Source organism: Furipterus horrens, unplaced genomic scaffold, assembly GCF_987537825.1.
Source record: "Furipterus horrens unplaced genomic scaffold, mFurHor1.1.pri manual_scaffold_6, whole genome shotgun sequence".
Classification (NCBI taxonomy): domain Eukaryota; kingdom Metazoa; phylum Chordata; class Mammalia; order Chiroptera; family Furipteridae; genus Furipterus; species Furipterus horrens.
Genome location: NW_028327176.1, coordinates 105,224,493 through 105,242,559, shown reverse-complemented (window position 1 = coordinate 105,242,559; position 18,067 = coordinate 105,224,493). Strand labels below are relative to the sequence as shown.

Genomic DNA, 18,067 nt, shown 5'->3' with positions numbered 1-18,067 from the left:
CAGTTATGGTTTTTTGTTGTTGTTTTTCTTTTAATCAGGAGAAGTGTTTTCACCATGATTACCTTTAATAAAATGTTCTCAGAACGTGCCTCCAAGGCCACCATTTCTAATCTAGATCCCTGATGCAGCCGAGCGGCAATAAGGCGTGCGCTGGGAGCTGAGGTCGCCTTCGCGGTCTGCGGGCCGCAGGCACCCCTGGGCTGCGTCCGGCCAGTAGCCTATACCGGGGCGCAGAGGCTCCGCGCTCCCGGGGGACCTGTGCGCGGTGCAGGGACGCGCAGCTCCAGCGAGGGGAGCTGCAGGGTAACTTTTCCCAGGGAAAGCGGCCAGTCGTCCCTACTAGAAGCCTCGCTGCCTTTTGTTTGTTTTCCTGCTGGAGGCTGGAGAGCAGCCGGGTTCCTGCTGCTCTACCATGCGCCGCGCGGCCCGTGAGACTCGCCGGACCTCCCGGGCGTCCCTGCAAGGACGCTTCGGCCTGTCCTAGCAGGGATCGCCCCCATTCTCACCTCCCGAGCGGGTTGCTGCGCCCCACTCGCCGAGGAGCTGCACTCACCGCAGGGGCGGGCCCCCGCCTGTGTTCGTCGCGCCAGTAAGTGGGGTCAGGGATTTAGGGGCTTCTGCCGAGCGACCTGTCACTCGGCGTGATGGACTGGAACTGCTAAGGACTCCTGTCCGGTGGCCCCTTGAGTGTTTGGAGCGGGAAGGAGAGGTTAATGGGTTGTAGTTTCTCTGCGTGGTCATGTGGTTCTCTCTCTCTCCCCTGGCAGGAAAACTCCCTTTTCCTCAGAGTCTAGAAGATTTTTTATGGTGTTTACCTTTGAGTGTTAAAGAGGGGAAAGGTTCATGCCCGATTTGAAGCCCCTTGAATAAGATGTGGAGGCTTGCTCTAGGAATTTCCCTAACTAGGCCTTTGGCTGTCCGCAAGGGGTCTGAGCAAGAATCCTCACACATTTATGTGCAACCATTTTTCACTGGGCTTCTTTCTGCTCTGATTTCTTTCTTACTAATGTGAACACGTGTTATGAGAGGGATATTGAAGGATGTTCCAGAACACAGGTTTCTTTAATAATGCACCTTTTAAAGTTTGACTTTGACACTAACATTAAGGGCTTTTACTTTTATATATAAAAGTAACTTAGTGCATCCTTCTGCAGAAAAGAGTATTCATTTCCACTTACAACCAAATAAAGATCTGTTTTTGCTAAAGCTTGACTGCACTAAGAGAATACCACTTTGAATTTGTCATGCAGGGCTAGATTTCTCTAAGGTATTGGCAGCTGTGTTTTTTACTTTGTCCCGGAGCACTCTGTATAGCAATAGAAGTTTAATAGCTACAGTTTTCACTTCTCATATAAAATTAAAGTAAGCTTTCAATCTGTGTAAGTCCACACATAAATAATTAAGAAGAATTTGTGTCTCAACCATATGCGAGCTGTGCTAGGAATTAATGTATGCATAGATATGCACATTTGAAATAGTTTCTGAACAAAGCGCTACAATTTGGTACATAATCTTCAAGGCCTTCCTGTCTGTTTGAGGACCAGTGACTGTAAATCACTAAGAAGTAGGTGTAGAAATAAATGAGAGCTGTGCTGGGATTCTTTATGTAAAATTATATCCTGTGCCACTGCCCTCTCCCTAAGGTCCAACTCTCTGCAGTGACCCTGCCCACTTTTTATTTTCCCCCTCTCCACTTTGCTTTGTCCCCCTTCTCCAAAGTCAAAACTGGTGGTTGGGCAGGATTGGGCAGTCATGTTTCTAAAGGAGACTGGTTTAGTTTTAGATGATGGAGGGATGTGTGGGTGGGTTGATACAGCCTCGCTGAATAGGCAGAAGTCTGTCTTCCTTGCTGAGGAAACTCAGCATATAGTCACAGAAATGGCTTTTCTCAGTGAAGTTACCTACCTACAGGATAAAGAACAGGCCTTGGGTGCGGGCTGGGGTGGGGAGATGGGGTGGGGAGGGTGTTATTTGTTGACTGTTCAACATCCTCAAAGCCCAGTGCTTGCTTTATTCTCATTGCTTTTTGAGGTTCCTAGTAAAGGTGGAAATTATGTTTTTATTGATCTTTAGAATTACCTTTATCTTTTCCTTCATTTCCTCCCTCCTTGATATCAATGAGTCATCAAAACCTTTGAAAAGTGGTGTATATAGATCCCTCTGTCCGTTTTAATCCAGAACCTCACCCTTCCTCTCTTGCAGACTGGAGCAGCCTCTTAGCGAGCCTTCCAAGCCTGGTTCTTAGTAAGTCCACAGTCAGTGTTTCTTGAATGAATGAATGAATGAATGAGATGCTCCCCTTTCTGGAATCTTCAGCATTCCTTGTCCATCTAGTCTTTAAACTTTTAAATTATCACTTCCTTATGCCTCTCCTTGCCTTGCCACCTGCAGTTCCTCTAAAGTCTCTAAAATAATATGTCTGATTTATCAAGGCCTTTCATAATCAGGCCTCACCCTCATATCTAAACCTTATTTTCAGTTTAGTGTACACCTTTGTGCTCTATAGGGTTTGGTCTTCTTGCTATCCTGCTAAAGGGGCCAGGCTCTCCCTAGAAACTCCCTCTCTTCTCTCCACTCCCCTGTGCGAATCTTTGCCGTCCTCTGAGAGGAGCCTAAGTCCTACTTTTTTTCATAATGTCTCCTCTAACTACTCATTTCTCTCTTTCTTTAAAGTCTTAAGATACTTGTTTGTTTGCCCTTCCTTATACTGGCTGTATTGATCGCTAATTGGTTTAAGCTATTTTAAGCCTCTTTAGGGCAGGAGCCATATTTTATGCACGGTAATGTGGCACTGTGGGCTTTGGAATCAGGCAGAATTGAGGTCAGGGCCTGACTCCACTCACGTGGCCTTGTGGGATTGGCCCAGTATTTCTTCTCTCACTTGTAAGCAGGGGGCAATACTTCCCCGGCTGATTGTGCTGTGAAGGTACCTAAACCGTGCCTGACATATGCCTGACAAAATTCTGCTCATCCCCCAACAGTGACTCTCAGAGGCCTGACCATGTTGCAAATATCTGGTCGATGTTTGTTGATTGAGTGGTAGTCGACTGCAAGTCATGGCTTAGCCTGGAGTCCCAGAGCATGGGCAGTCATACAGTGAAGCTTAGTGAGTGCTATCCTGCCCTTACTTAAAATGGCTTGAGCTTAGGTTATTCCTGGCTAGTGCTCTGCTTCTGGGATCTGTTGCTGTTTTTCCATCTGAACCTTGCCAGGAACACTACTGCCTTTGATTTTTTTTTTTTTTTTTTTTTTTTTTGACTGCTTCTCTTGAAGCAAGCTCCTCCATTTCATTTTGTAGGATCTTACTGAGTTGGAGTTTTACCTCGCTCACTTTTCTATTTTTCAGCTTGTGGGTTATGTATGAGTGTATACGTTTATGGCAGGACTCCTTACCTAGCTCTTTCTTGGCAGAATTCTGGGTACAGTGACCTTTCTGTATATGTCGATCTGTCAGTCTGTGAATAGTGTCTCACTTCATTGTAAATTCTCTCATCAGCAGTCTGACAAAAATGACATTCTGAGAAGGTCCTCTGACTAGAGTGTCAGAAATCTCCCATCTCTGGACCTCAGTGTTTGTGGTTGATGTGCTTGGCTGGAAGAATGTGCAAACAGAGGTGTGTGCTGGGCAACTTACACACGTATCATTTGGGGGTGATAGTGTAACCATGTACTAGTCATGGCTGTGCTTACCTATGAAACACAGTTTTAATTTCCTTATCAATCCACATGTGTTCTAGAAAACTACCCCGTAAAAGTAAGTTAGTGAAGCAAATCATTTTCTGGCTCAAATTATATTAAAATGCTAAGGAAGTGTTGTGGCAGGAAGGAATCAGATGCCTTTACCTGCAGCCAAAGAGGAAGTTAAAGAAGCAGTGCAGGTTCCTCCCAACATGGTGAAGAAGGTAGATATGGGCATTCACACCTGATCTATGCATCTAGTGAGGTGCCGTACAATGGTAGGAAAATATCACTACTCTACAGATCCAAGAAAGATACTCAACCCAGGTGGAAAGCTTCCATTCCTGATTTCCTTCCAAGGAAACTGAAGTAGCCTTGCTCATTGAACACATGCCTGATGCTCTGTGCTTTGAAAATTGAAATTTTCATAGAAAGGGTATTTGTGGTCAGACTCACTGGTGCAGGGGAATCAAATCTATGTGCGCTGACTCATGAAGTTGTCTCAGAGTTTGAAGAAAGCACATTTTCAGAGATCTGTCACTTTTTTTATATGTGGCTCAGAGTTAGTGATACATTCATATATTTTTTTACAAAAGGGGAAGTTCAGAGCATTTGGTGTATCTTTAATAGATTATTAAAACATTTCTTATTCACACATTAAAAAAATATGCTACTCTGAAGATAAGGATTCTGTTTCTGTTTCTAGATTTCATCTATAAAGTGAGGGTGTTGGATGATTATTAACGTCCCTTACAGGAAAAAAACCAAATTTTATAGTCTGAAGTTTCCTCAACATTACACTGTGTCCATGTTGAATTTAGGTTCTAGTGAACTTAGCTTTCAGTCTATACTAGTTAGCATTGATAAGTATTATCCTACTTTAAATTTTTCCTAGATTTTAAGTTTGTCATCTTAACTCTGTTTTTCTTTCTTTTTTTTATTTTTATTTTTATGGGAGGACCCCAGTAGGGCCTCACATGGCTCTTAATAGCCACTTGATCAGTGGATAGTGATGGCCGAGAGCTGGAGAGCCACAGATTTTCGTGGAAAGGTCAGCGTGAGTCATTTTTTACCTTTCTGTAGGCATAGTATGACCTGTGAGCAAGTGCGGATAACATATCACTGTCCTCGTGGTTACTGTAAAAGATAATGGCCTGGGAACCAGCAAGATAAGAAATTACGGTGTGATGCCCAACTATATGTATAACACTATCATGAAAGTTGCTGTCTGCATGAACTTGTAGTTCTCCAAAAACAATGGTTAATGGTTTTGTGGTCTTGGAGATGGCCTTTACTTTGAAGGTGAATTATTAAAAGTTGATTTAACTCAGACAAAACTGAGTGGGAAAAAGTAAGCTATACCTGCTTACATGTTATCTTAGCTGTTAAAAAGCATGTTTTCCTAAATTAGTGTAAACGTTTTTAGAAGGAGTCACAGTTTTGTGTGCTCGCCCCCACAGAGTTGTACAACTTTGCTGAGAATGGTAGCAGGGGGATGGGATGGCAGTGGGAGTGGATTGGCGACACAGGAAAATGACCTATAGGCAGAATGACCACTTACAAACCTCTAAGTTGCTCATTCATTAATTGATTCATTCCAGAAATCTTTATTGTGAACACTTGTTAGTGCCAGCTGTATGCCAGGTACTCAGCTAGGTGTTGGGGATACAGTTGTGAGTAGAACATTTCTGCCCTCAAATTGCTTATTTTCGAGGAATAAACACAGTTCATACATGTAACCCTGTCACCTCGGGGTAAGTGAGGATCTATGGAGAGGGCTAAAGGGTTTCTGCTTACCCGCAGGGTTTCTTCTGGTCCGGGGCCCACAGACCATGCCCTGCAGCCACATCCTGCCTGCTGCTTGCGTTGTAGAGCAGCTGTCCTGGGACACAGCCGTGCCCGTTTGTTTCCTTATTCTCTAGGACTGCTTTTGTGCTCCAGTGGCAGAGTTGAGCAGTTGTGACAGAGACGTCTAGCCCTCAAAGCCTAAAATATTTACTGGCCCTTGTCAGAAAATGTTTGTTGCTCTCTGCTCTCTTTTAGTTTTACATTCAGCCTTTACTTCCTTGATACTTTTTATTGATTTGTTTGTTGTTATACATGGTCGTGAATCACCTTACATTGAAGTGAGAGCAGCTCCTGAGTTAAAGGTGCTGTAATATTTGCACAGCACTTGAATGGGTGTTCTCATTTACTCTTCTGTCTTCCCTCACCCTACCGTGCCCACCCTGGAACATGGGGTGGCAGTCAGACAGGCAGCTGCGACCGGGACTGTGGCCACCCTTGACAGCCTTCATTAAGCACAGGGACTGTCACCCCAGCTCATCCACAGTTTCATACCAGTCAGGCTAAAGGTATTCTTCCTCTAGCTCATTAACATTTGGCTCTCCTTTCAGTTTAAAATTTTTTTTTTACTGTTCTTTTACAGTTGTCCTAGTTTTTACCCCCATTGCTCTCTCCTGCCCTGCCGCACCCAAACCCCCCAGTCAATCCCCAACCTCTTGTCCATGTCCATTTCCTCTCAGTTCTTTATAGTCCACAAAAGCCACAGAGATGGGTCCTACTTTAGAAATAATCTACAAGTGATTGAAGACTTTTTTTTTTAAGATTTGGAGCATGAGCACCCTTCAGTATTGCAGGAGGAGCAATGGAACGTTATGGACCCTTCTCCAGGGGATTAAGGGCTCTGGTACATGGGGAGTTCTTTTCTCAGAAGCTGGGGTTGATGGAGGAGAGGGGGGTAAAGACCTGGAGCAGTTTCTGGGGAATGCAAGAGGCACACCACACAACTGATCTCCTCCCATCTCACCACTGGATGCTGTTGTTGAAAGCACCTTGAACGCAAAGGCAGAGTGAGTTAGTTCCACTAAACAATGTTCCTTTGGCCTGGCAGCTGCTGTCCCCGAATAGAAAAAAGCACTCACCTAAGAGGCAAAATATTTTGAGAACATTTCTGCTAAAATGTATATATAGGCAGAAGAATTGGGCTCTGGAGAAAAAAATATGAACACATGTACTAATTTAGTACCTTTTAAAAGGAAATTAACAGTACTATTCATTTACTCTTGTAAAGTTATGACATGCATGAACCTGGACTTCGATGTATAATTAATTATATGCTGGTTAAGGTAAAAATGGGACTAAGAAGTGCCATGAGAAGGGCCATTGAATGATTTTGCACAATCCAGTTTTCCTGTAAGGACAGATGAAAGATGGAATCTTTTCAGTGTAAAACAGTGAAGGCTAAGGGAGAAAGTTCCTCCTGGGGGTCCAAATGGGGTCAAGGGGACGGTAAGCCCTAACTCTCAGAGAAGCCTTGTGTTTTTATACAATTTTCTGTCTCCTATCTTAACAAATGAGTAATTGTGGCACTTACTCAGTGCCTATTAGGATTCCAAAATACGGAAGGATTAGCATTGTCTCTGGGCCCAGTCTCTGGTGTCCAGGCTGGGAATGAGAGGGCACCCTGTATGAGCAGATGTTCTTTGCCTCCACTGAGGACTGCAGCCGAGGGGAGGGTTTTGGGGCCAAGCTCAGGAAGGTTTTCCACGAAGTCACCTAGCCAGGAAAACCACCATCTTTATTTCAAAGATAGGCTGGAACTCTCTGGAAGTGAAATAAAGTTGTATTTCTTTGTTAGTTGGGTAAAGCCTTACCCAAAGGCCAAAGACCTGCTCTGACCACGTTGAGGGGGCCTTTTTGTGATTCTCTGAGACCCAATGATTCCGGCACTGTGGTGGGAGGGCCCAGACAGCCCGCCTGCCTTAGCTTTTCAGTAGTATTTACTGTTGTTCCATTTCAGAACTTCTGAACATTTGTGGTTAGGATAAACAATTTGATTATCATTCCTTTGCAAATGAAGAAATAGAAGCACTGAGAGTTTTAAGACACTTATCAAGGGTGGTTCAGAAAATAAATAACAAAGACTAAAATTCACATTTTGGCCATTCAGACAATCTTTGAGCAACTGTGTGCAAGCGGAGTATGATGTGGGAGAACACAGAGGTGAAGGAGGCGAGGCGAGTGATTTGGCTGATGCAGAGGGCATGCCTGCATGTCACTGACACCTAGAGAAGCTGTGGGGACTTTGAGATGGGGACAGGGCATTGAGGAAGCCATTAGCTATGTCTGTGTAGGTTGGGGCAGTAGGCTTTGAAGAGTGATTGTTGTAGATTCTGAACTTTGGGGCCCAGCTGAGGCAGGGGGGTTCTTGTCCCTCTCTGGAAGAGATATGTTAAAATGTCATGCAGCATGCGGGGTCCGTCTGGGCCACTATCTTCTCTTTGCTAGCTTTTATGCATATTATGGAAAAAGAGAAAGCGAGAGAGACATTGACCAGCTGTTCTGCTTATTTATGCATTCGTTGGCTGACCCTTGCATGTGTCCTGACTGGGGATCAAACTGGTAACCTTGGTGTATCAGAACAATGCTCCCACCAACTGAGCTACCTGGCCAGGACCAACCATCCATTTTTTTCTTAGACAAATGCAAGCTTGATTCCTGACACAGTCACAGAGTCACAGAACATTTGAGCAAGAAACCATTTAACTGCATCAAGTCCAATGCCCCATTTGTACAGAAAGTAAACCTGAGTACCAAGAGACACGGAGTCAGAGGGGGGTCTGTGTCAGCTGGAAACTGGGACTCAGCCCCTCTTTGTCTGCATTCACTTTGCCTCCACTCTTGAGGAGGTCCCTGCTGGGCTCACTGATGTTTGTTTGCGGAATGAGGCCAGCTAGAACATGGCCACATCCCTGGTTTCCATATTTGGACTTTCAGCTACAAAGTACTTCCTCTAATTCCTCTTGTTCTCAGATCCTCAAAAAGATTTCATGATCTTTGGATCTTTTGCCACCTTTCCCTTGAGTTTGTTGCAGTCAGCCTGAGGTCCTATCTCAGTCCCACCACTTATTAGTTGTATAACCTTGGACAAATAATTTGTGTCTCAGTTTTCTTATCTATAAAATGCGGGCATGATGATAATAGTACTGGGGCAAGTTGCTTATGCCTCAGTTTCCTTATTGTAAAATAAGGATGATGATAATAATAGTACCTACCTGGTGTGGTTGTAAGGATTAAATGGATTAATACATGCAAAGGATTATAATAGTACTTACTGTACACATTGTAAGTACTAAAATTAGTAGTAGTACCTTTTTGGCTTATTTGATGTATTAGGAAGGTAAGTGGGAATTAAATACAGAGAATAATTTACCCAAATTAATTATTTGCTCCTTTGCATGTTAGCTAATTCCCAAGTTAATGGATGGGCTGCTACATTCCATTCCCTTCTCAAGCAGTGTTGACTGTCTATACCAGGAGCTGTGGGTTCAAATGCTTTAGCGGGGCAGAGGAGGAAACGTACAAGACTCGTGGAAGCTAGGTATGTGCTTGTTAAGCAGTAAAGAATGCTCTTCTTTTTAAAATGAAGAACAGTTTTTCTTTCCTCCAATTTTTCTTCAAACACGAGGATTTATTTTATTTCAGGTTGTCTTTTTTTTCCTTTTTAAAATTTTATCTTTATTATATTTTTCCCCATTATCATTTAGTCCCCTAATACCCTCCTCCCCCCAGCAATCACCACACCATTGTCCATGTCCATGAGTCTTTTTTCCTTTTTGCTCCATCCCTCCCCCCCTTCACCCTCCCCCTGCCAGCTGTCAGGTGGTCTTTTAGTTTATCACTTTTGATAGCAGTATAGGAACAGAGAAATATTTTTCTTCCAGTAAAACAAGTGGCTATCAAGGAGCAAAAATAAATGGCGACTAAAAAAATATTTGGGAACTGATAAGGAAATTATTTTAGGGACAACAGAGAGATGAGGACTGGAATGAGCTGAAGAGTCCTTTCTAAGTGTAAAGAGATGGCGACTACCCTTTTCTAGTTTCTTATTACCAATCAAGGCTAAAGATCCCATGTTGTTAGCCTTTCAGTTTTTCCGGAGAAGCCCCAAATCTGGATTTTTATATGAAAGTTCCTATTTTTAAATATAGATTCAAAGCATACCTCTGAATTCAGTCCTCAAGCTCCCACTTTGCAACCTCTGGTCAGTGTGAATCTCTACATGCTAATGTTGTATTCAGAGGTTTCAGCTACAATTGTGAAGCCTTGTCCTTTGTGTAAAATTGTAGAGAAATATTCTCTATATTTCAAAAAGGAATTCCATTGTTCATTGTGTAAGTAAACAGACTTCTGATTTCATTCATAAAATATTTAATCTTGAATGAATGAAAACCACTGCTGCTTAATTCAGATGATTGTATGAAAGTCTTTGGGAGGTTCTCTGGTTTCCTTCGTTGCCTTTAACTTAAGCTCTGTTGCCATACATGGTAAGTTTCACTGTCGGTAACATACAGAATGGACCCTACATTGGACCCCATTTATTGTACAAAGTGGGATCCCTTCATGATTGCCACTTGCCATGTCACAGGACTAGGAGAAAATTCCATAAGATCAGATGAATTAAGGAATGGGTTTTTTGAGGGACACTTTCAAATCAAGAGAGCAAGAAAGAGCAACATGGATGTTCCAATTTCTCAGCATCTTCACAGAGAGCCATGCTGGACTGTGGTGCTCTGTTGAACAGGGAGTGTGGGTATAATCAGATGATTTGTAGAGTCTGGGCTTAAGTGTCAGCTGTAGATAGTAGTTGTCTGGTAAAGCCATTCCCCTAGCATCTTCAAGATCCAAGAGAAGCTGGGTTTTGATAAACTGGAGAAAAGAACCCCCTTCCCAGCTGGCTAGTTGTATAGGCAACCCTAAGTGGTACCCAGGGCTACTTTTGGACATTCCTTGTTGCACCATAAAAGATTTGTAGTCGTATGCTCTTCCAAAATAGAAGCAGATAATGGGGGATGGAAAATCGAACCTTAGGCCAGTGGAGAATTCTTCTAATTTGTCTCCAGCTATGCTAACCTCTTCCAGCTTTCAAAACTATGCTTACTACAGATGATTGATCTCTTGATCGATTGATCTTTCTCTAGTACCTCCCCTATAGAATTTTGTCTCTTAAGTCAGTGTAGACTTAGTCTGCTGTTTCAGGAATGCTTTCAGCTCTGCTCAGTAGAATATCTTAACAGTGGCTCCAGCAACAAAGACCTTTAATGAGGTCACATAACAGGAAATCAAAGGCAGATATTTTCAGGGATCATGCAGCAGCCAAGTGATATTATCAAACACTCAACCTCTCCTCTTGTCCCTCCTCTCTTTCTCTTTCTTTTGTCCATCCTTGAAAGAAAAGATTCTCGTCCTTAGAGTTCACCCCTTATAGTCACCAGAAAGCTGCCTGAGCCCTAAATATCAGTTTTATACAATCACATTTAAGGCAGAAACACCGGGCAACCTCTTTGTTAGCTGTCTGTATTAGGGAGTAGCTTCCTTCTCAGAAGCCTTTCTCTTTCCTCATCAGCTTGCTTTCCTTTCCATCTCATAAGTCACGGCCACAGCCTCACTCCTAAGAAAATTTTAGTAGAAGTGATACTGCTTTGCTTGGCTTAGATTGATCAGAGTTTAAGCCCAGGGCTGTAGTATGTGACTACCATCCCTCATTAGATTGAGTCTTGAATAAAATCAGGCTTCTATAACCTGAGAAAGAAGAGGAGCATGGCTATTGGGTAAGATCAGCAGTGTCCTCTCCCCCATCTCCTTTTTCTCCAGCCCATTGTCCGTCACTCTGTTGTTTTCCCAGAGCAGCAGTGAACTTTTGTTCTTCTCTTTCAGATCATGATATGAGCCATCACATTGAGGCCACCGCAAAAATGATGAGCAATTGAACAATACTGATCTCAAATGTGTTTAACCACTTCCTGCTGAGATATGCTCAGAATTGACTATGGGTGGAATGACACTTCTTGTCTGATGCTAATTTGAATAATACCATTTTATTATTTTAGGATCGGAAATAATCCACTGGAGTAGAGAATAGAAAGCTCTGATAGTGGTCATGGTTCTGGTCAATGGATCTCTGCACAGTGTAACTCATCCTTCTCTCTTATACCCCTTTGTACACTTGAAACAGTTACGATGACTTCCTAAGTCACCTCTACTTCTTTTCCTGTGTTTTTTCAGCTACTTTTCCTGTGATTCATTTAGACCCCTCAGCATGTTCTTTAGTATCTCTCTTGAAGTTTGTCATCCATAGTTGAACAGTAACTCAGGTATATGTTGCAACTGTCATGTCCCTTGTTCTGGAGCCATGGCCACTGTGCTGGAACACTCCAGTGGGCATATTCCTGTCGCATTCTATGTGAGTGGAGTACTGCAGAGTTGTGCAATGTATTAGCCATGTCTGAATGCTCTGCTCCTAATAACTCCAGTAATGCACAATGTTTGGAAACAAAATAGAACAACCTTAGAAGTACTTGTAGTTGCCCATGGAGCATCTCCAATGAGAAATTTTATACATATGTACCTTGAATTCAGCACCTTAGAAAACAGAACCCATTGTCTCTGCACATTGTCCAACTAATACATACACACACATTCTCTATTTCAAACCCAAACCTGTGCCTCCTTCTGTTTCTAGTATTCATCCAGTCCAACGCCTCCATTCTGGCATTGCACATATTTCACCTGGACTATTTCAGTATCTACCTAACTAGTCTCTCTATCTCTGGTCTCTCTATTCTAACATCTGTTTGGTCTCCAAGAGGGATTTTCCTCATGTCATTTCCCATCCTAAAAACCCTGGAGAGCTTCCCTCTGCAGGTTAAGAACCAAACTGCTGCTTGGCAGTTATGTATACCCCTTCACAACTGGGTCCCAGAATTTCCTGCCATTTCCTTACTGTTCTCCGTGGGTTTTATGCCCTGGCCCTGTACTACACCACCCTGGTGCACATTAGAATCACCTGGAGAGCTTTCCCAACTGCTGAAACTCATTCTCACCCCAACCTAACTCTTTTAAAATTAATATTATTTTCAATTACAGCTTACATTCAGTATTATTTTGTATTAGTTTTAGGTCATCCTTACCTAACTCTTTAAGGTGAATCCTGGGTATCAGTATGTGTTAAAAGTTCCCCAGGTGATTCTAATGTTCGGCCAGGGAATGAACTGCTAGGCTTTTGCCCTCTCGTGAACATACCAAGCCCTGGACCTGCCAGCCTTTTGCACACAGTTTCCTTCATCTGACTTCTTTTTGTCCCTTTTGTGTATATTAAAATTTTGCTCATTCTTTAGTACCTCAGCCCTCCCACTTCTCTGAAGGGTTGTCTGCCCTCTTCTTTCTCCCAGGAGTTGGTGGTTCTCTCTGCCACGTTCTCCATAGCACTTACTATGTTTTTCATGTACGTGTCAATTGTGAGTTATGTAAATAAAGGACCTTTATCTTATCCATAATGTGCCCCCAAAGCCTTGCATAATGCCTAGCATCTCAGTCTGAAGAGACACTAGTCTCATCTATTGTATAATCATTACTCAGTTACCTGAAATATCAAGATTAAAAAGCAACTACCATACTGTGGTGACAGTCAGATCTTGCCAGAGTAATTGGATTTTGTTCTATGATAATATGAAAACTAGAATAAAAAAAGAATTGTTAGGGTGACTGTGTGTTGAATGAATGACCCACTTTATCTCAGTTTCAGCAAAGTTCTTAATGCTTTCATGAATAGTTTTCTCAGTGATGGAGGCAAAGCATTGTCCCAATTACACAATTTAAGTGGATGGGGAAGTAGGAGGACATTCATTATCTAATAAAAGCTTCTATGATTAATAATTAATAGATGGATTCATTAGTATAATGTCATGGCAAAAAAAGGAATGTGGGGAAGAGCCCACATGCCTACTGGAACATAGATCATTATTAAGTTTCAGTCACAATTCATCAAGGAGCTGGAGAAATGCGTGAGGATTCAGAGATGAATGCCAAAGATAATTAAAGGACTGGAGGACAGGTCCTGTGAGGAAGGGCTGTGTAATTAAAGCAAGAACAGGCCGAGGGACACACATTTGATTACTAATTTCATGTATATATTTTTTGTGAGATATTTTCTTTATACCCACAAAGAAATAAGCATGAAGAGATTAGCTTAATTACAATAGGCAAGTTTAGTTGGACATTAAGAAAAATATTGTAACTAACTGGATTCCAAAATGCAAATCTAATCATGTTATTCTCCAGTGAAAAGAAAAGAAAAGAAAAGAAAAGAAAAAAACGCTTAATTGACTTTCCATTATTTCTAGGTCAAAGTCTTTTTTTTTTTTTTAATTAAAAAAAAATTTTTTTTTTATCCTCACCTGAGGACATTTTTCATTACTTGTAGTGAGAGAGGAGGAAGAGGGAGAATTATCAATTGGTTGCCTCCCATACACACCTGGACTGGGGATCGAACCTGCAACCTAGTTGTGTGACCTGACCAGGAATCGAACCGGTAACCTTTTGGTTATGGAGCAATGCTCTAAACAACTGAGCCACATCAGCCAGGACCAATTTTTTTATTTTTTAAGTTATTCATGTAATTTATTAGTTAGCTGATTTTTGACAAATCAAGTTTCCAGTGACTTTTTTTTTTTTTTTTTTTTTTTAGGAAGATGACATTTAACAGTGCTTTGGGAATTTTAACTTGTTGGAAAATAAAATTATGAATGATGCAGAAATCATATTGTCATATCAAAAATAGATGGTGGCAAATAGGAAAAAGAGGGGAAAACAAACACAGAGCCCCAAATTGCTTATGTTATGGCCCAGATGCTCTTTCTGTGTTATGTTGAGACAGACATAGCTTGAATCCCAAACAGACCCAACTTTAATCATGAAGTGGCCAAGCCACAATGTATGATAATGTTTTATCTTATGAACAACTTAATACTAGGTTTATATTAAGTAAATTTACATGTGTATTTTTTTTAAAGATTCCATTCCTCTACATTTTGAGGACAATTTTTAAAACTTTTTAAAAAAGATTTAAAAATTTTTAAATTTATTTTTAGAGAGAGAGGAAGGGAAGGAGAAAGAGAGGGTGAGAAACACTAACATGCAAGAGAAACATTAATTGGTTGCTTCTTGCAAGTCCCTACCTGGGGACCTGGCCTGCAACTGAGGCATGTGCCCTGACTGGGAATCAAACCGGCGACCCTTCAGTTTGCAGACCAGTGCTCAATCCACTGAGCCACACCAGCCAGGGCTCAATTTTTAATCTAGAATAATTTCAAACATATAGAAAAGTTACAAAAATAGTACAAAGAATGCCCATTTACCTTTACCCAGATTTACCTGTTGTTAAGATTTTACTACATTTGTGTGCTTGTGTGTACACGTGCCTTCCCTCCTCACTCTCTTTTTCTCCACACACACACACACACACACACAGTTTTTGTTCTATCCATGTGAGAATTAACTGCATACATGATGGACCTTTACTTATAAATCCTTCAGGACATATTCTCTAAGAATCAGAATATGCTTTTACAGCACCACAGGGCAGGCATCCACTTCAGTAAATTTCATACAGATACAATGCTTTTATCTAATCTATCATCCATATTCCAGTTGTTTCCACTGACCCATTAAAGTCCTTTATAGGTGTTTTCTTTTTCTTTAGTACAAGATCTAGTCAAATCCAGTGTTTTTCAAAATGGCACCCGAGGCCTTCCACAAACACAACTCTAGGGTTATCTCTTCCCAGTTCCAAGCACCTCACCTTTCCCTCCACCGCAGGTTCAAGCCCCCGTGCCATAGTTTCTGTTCCTTGGAGTGCTAGAACCCCTTACCTTATACAGTACCTACTTTTCTTTTTCTTTCAATACTCAATTTTGTATGAAAAATTTCCTTACTGCCCCCCTGAACCCAAATGTATTTGACCCAGCTGGAAGCCAGGGGACTTTACTCTTATTCTCTCCCCACATCTCATATCCTAGGTGTACTTGAAATACCTTAGTGTGTAATCTTGAGTACATATCACTCTTATCCCCTGCTATGAGACTCTAAGATCTTTGAAAAAATGAACCCATTTTATTGGTCTTTGTATCCCCAGATGTTTACATAGGGTTTGTCAAGGAGCTGCTTTATAAATATTGATTCACCAGCAATGGAATAGGTCATTGTGAAGAGCTGCTGAAGGAAGTTGTAGAAATCTGATCCTGAAGAACTTCAAAAGAAAGAAAAATGCCCCTCTAACCAGGGCCCTTAAAATGGTTCTAGGGGGAAGGGCAATGAGTTTGGATTGGAGAGATTGGTCTCTTCCAATGAAATGGTAGAGTATGGTGAAATCAGACAGAACCTTTATATTTCTTAAGGTTACTCAAGGTCTCACACAGTCTTCGCAAGAAGGTGGACTAGATTTTTTTTTTTTTTTTTTAAATTTTGAAGTAGTTTTAGACTTCCAAAAATTTTGCAAAAATAGGACAGAGTTTCTAGAAATCCTTTGCCCAGTGCTTCCCCTAGTAGAATGATGATCTATAACCATAGAATGATGATCAAAACTCAGAAGTTAGATTTGGCACAATGCTTCTAACTTAACTACATACTGTACCTTATTCAAATTTCACCAACTTCTTCACTCATGCCTTTTCTGTTCAAGGATCCTATCCAGGATTTCACATTGCCTTTAGTTGTCATGTCTCCCTAATTGCCCCCAATCTGTGACAGTTCCTTAGTCTGTCCCTGTCTTTGTGATCTTGACACCTGAAGAGTATTGATCAGTCTTTGTATATACCCTCCCTCATTTGGGTTTGTGTGATGTTTTCTCATGGATAGATTGAGGATCGGCCTTTCTGACAAGAATACCATTGTGCTGTTGTGCCCCGCTTAGAGCATCATGTCCAGGGTACATGATGTCCTGTTTCTTATCAATGGTGATACTAGACTTGATCACTTGGGTAAAGAAGTTTTTGCTGGATTTTCCCCTGTGGAGTTACCATATTTTTCTTTGAAGTTCATAAATATCTTAGAGATACTTCGAAACTATGCAGATATCTTGTTTTTCTTCAGACTTTTATCCCCTAATATTTGCATTCATCAGAGAAGCTTGTCTGTAACAAATGTTACTGTGATGCTTGCTTAGAAGTGAACTTTTTTCCCTTTTTCCTTCTATATTTATTGGTGAGAGAGAATTCTTCTGGGAAGAGCTGCATAGACTGGATTTGGATTTAGATGCAGAATGTCACATACTTCTAATCATTGTCTTCTGATCTTTTTTGATTCCTCGGGTAATTAGTTTAGTAGCTGCAATTAAAAATGTCTTAATTGCTCTTATCTAAGTATATTTTATTATATTTATCTAATGCATTGCAATCACATGTTATTACTACATCATCTTTGTAGGCAGACTGAATGACTCAGTTTTATAAATGAAAAATCAATGATGTATTACAAAAATACAACTGAAAAAAATTTTAATTAAAAAATCCTGCAAGTAAATGATGTTAAGGGAGGCACAGCCTACATGGAGTCCTTAAAAAATTACTAGCTCTTTGTTTAGCTTCTTGTTTTTAGCATGTTTACATGGTTAATTGTAGCTACATTATAGAATACATTATAGATATAGCATGAGCTCAGCAACTTTTATTGACTATCATTATGGTGCAGGGTTTGTCCACAGTGGTTAGTCAACAAAAAAACATTAACTTGCAGCTGATTCATTTCCGAGTTAGTGAAAAACTCACTTTCTAAGAATGGTTTCTCTAGTTTCATAAAAAATTGTTAAATAGCATTATTTAGATCAGAGGGTGACAAGCTTTTTCTGCAAAGGGTCATTCATCTTTGTCACAACTACTCAACTTTGCTGTTGTAGTGTGAAAGCAGCCGTATACAATATGCAAGTGAGTGGGAAGGACTGTGTTCCAATAAAACTTTATAAGAACAAATGGTGGGATGGGGTGGGGGTGGGTATAATCTGCTGATTCTCAATTTAGACTATAAAAACACACAAACTCAAAATATACATTAGCATTTATCCTTATCCTTGATTTTTCTCTGCAGGCCTAAGACTGATCTTTGAAAATATGTATTTGGGAGATAGTCACGTTCTGTTGAATACTTTGTGCTGGTGCTGCCATAGAAAAATCTGGTTACACTCCGGGAAGGCCTGCTGCCGCTGCAGGACTGCACCGCCTCGGCCCTGAGATGAGGGTCCGGCCTGAGCGGGCGCATCATGAATAGATACACAATGATCAAGCAGCTTGGGGATGGAACCTACGGTTCTGTCCTGCTGGGAAGAAGCATTGAGTCTGGGGAGCTGATTGCCATTAAAAAGTAAGTTTTTTCTTCACTTTCATGAATTTACCCTCAGCTATGCATTGTCAACATTGTTTTAGCTCTGCCCTGTCCATTCCTCAGTTTTGAAACAGTTCTGAAGGAGAGTGCCCGGGAAGCACGGAGGAGAATTTAGACATTGATTTCTGTGGTTTAGATGATTATCGACTCTGGAATGCTCCTGATAGAGGTCTTA

General features: G+C 41.3%; 2 protein-coding genes across 4 annotated transcripts in view; both read left to right on the top strand.

Moving 5' to 3' along the window:
- The first annotated feature begins 437 nt into the window (after positions 1 to 437).
- LOC150007174 (uncharacterized) lies at positions 438 to 17,741 on the top strand. Of its 3 annotated transcripts, XM_090282590.1 has the most exons (4): positions 545 to 589; positions 2,203 to 2,244; positions 4,637 to 4,729; positions 17,599 to 17,741. In XM_090282590.1, the coding sequence occupies exon 4, from the start codon at positions 17,622 to 17,624 to the stop codon at positions 17,739 to 17,741; it is 120 nt and encodes a 39-aa protein (XP_090138716.1). In that variant the 5' UTR covers positions 545 to 589; positions 2,203 to 2,244; positions 4,637 to 4,729; positions 17,599 to 17,621. The 3 variants fall into 3 exon arrangements, with proteins under 3 accessions (XP_090138717.1, XP_090138715.1, XP_090138716.1); XM_090282589.1 differs by lacking the exon at positions 2,203 to 2,244 and having other exon boundaries at positions 527 to 589; XM_090282591.1 differs by lacking the exons at positions 2,203 to 2,244; positions 4,637 to 4,729 and having other exon boundaries at positions 438 to 589.
- Positions 17,697 to 18,067, top strand: part of CILK1 (ciliogenesis associated kinase 1) — a 38,983-nt gene continuing 38,612 nt past the window's right edge. The window contains exon 1 of the mRNA XM_090282588.1: positions 17,697 to 17,871. Coding sequence (XP_090138714.1) covers positions 17,771 to 17,871 — 101 coding nt within the window. The 5' untranslated portion in view covers positions 17,697 to 17,770. The remainder of the gene's footprint in view (positions 17,872 to 18,067) is intronic.

Coding starts and splice junctions, on each gene's coding strand:
- LOC150007174 (XM_090282591.1), top strand. CDS start 17,622: ATGTATTTGGGAGATAGTCACGTTCTGTTGAATACTTTGTGCTGGTGC.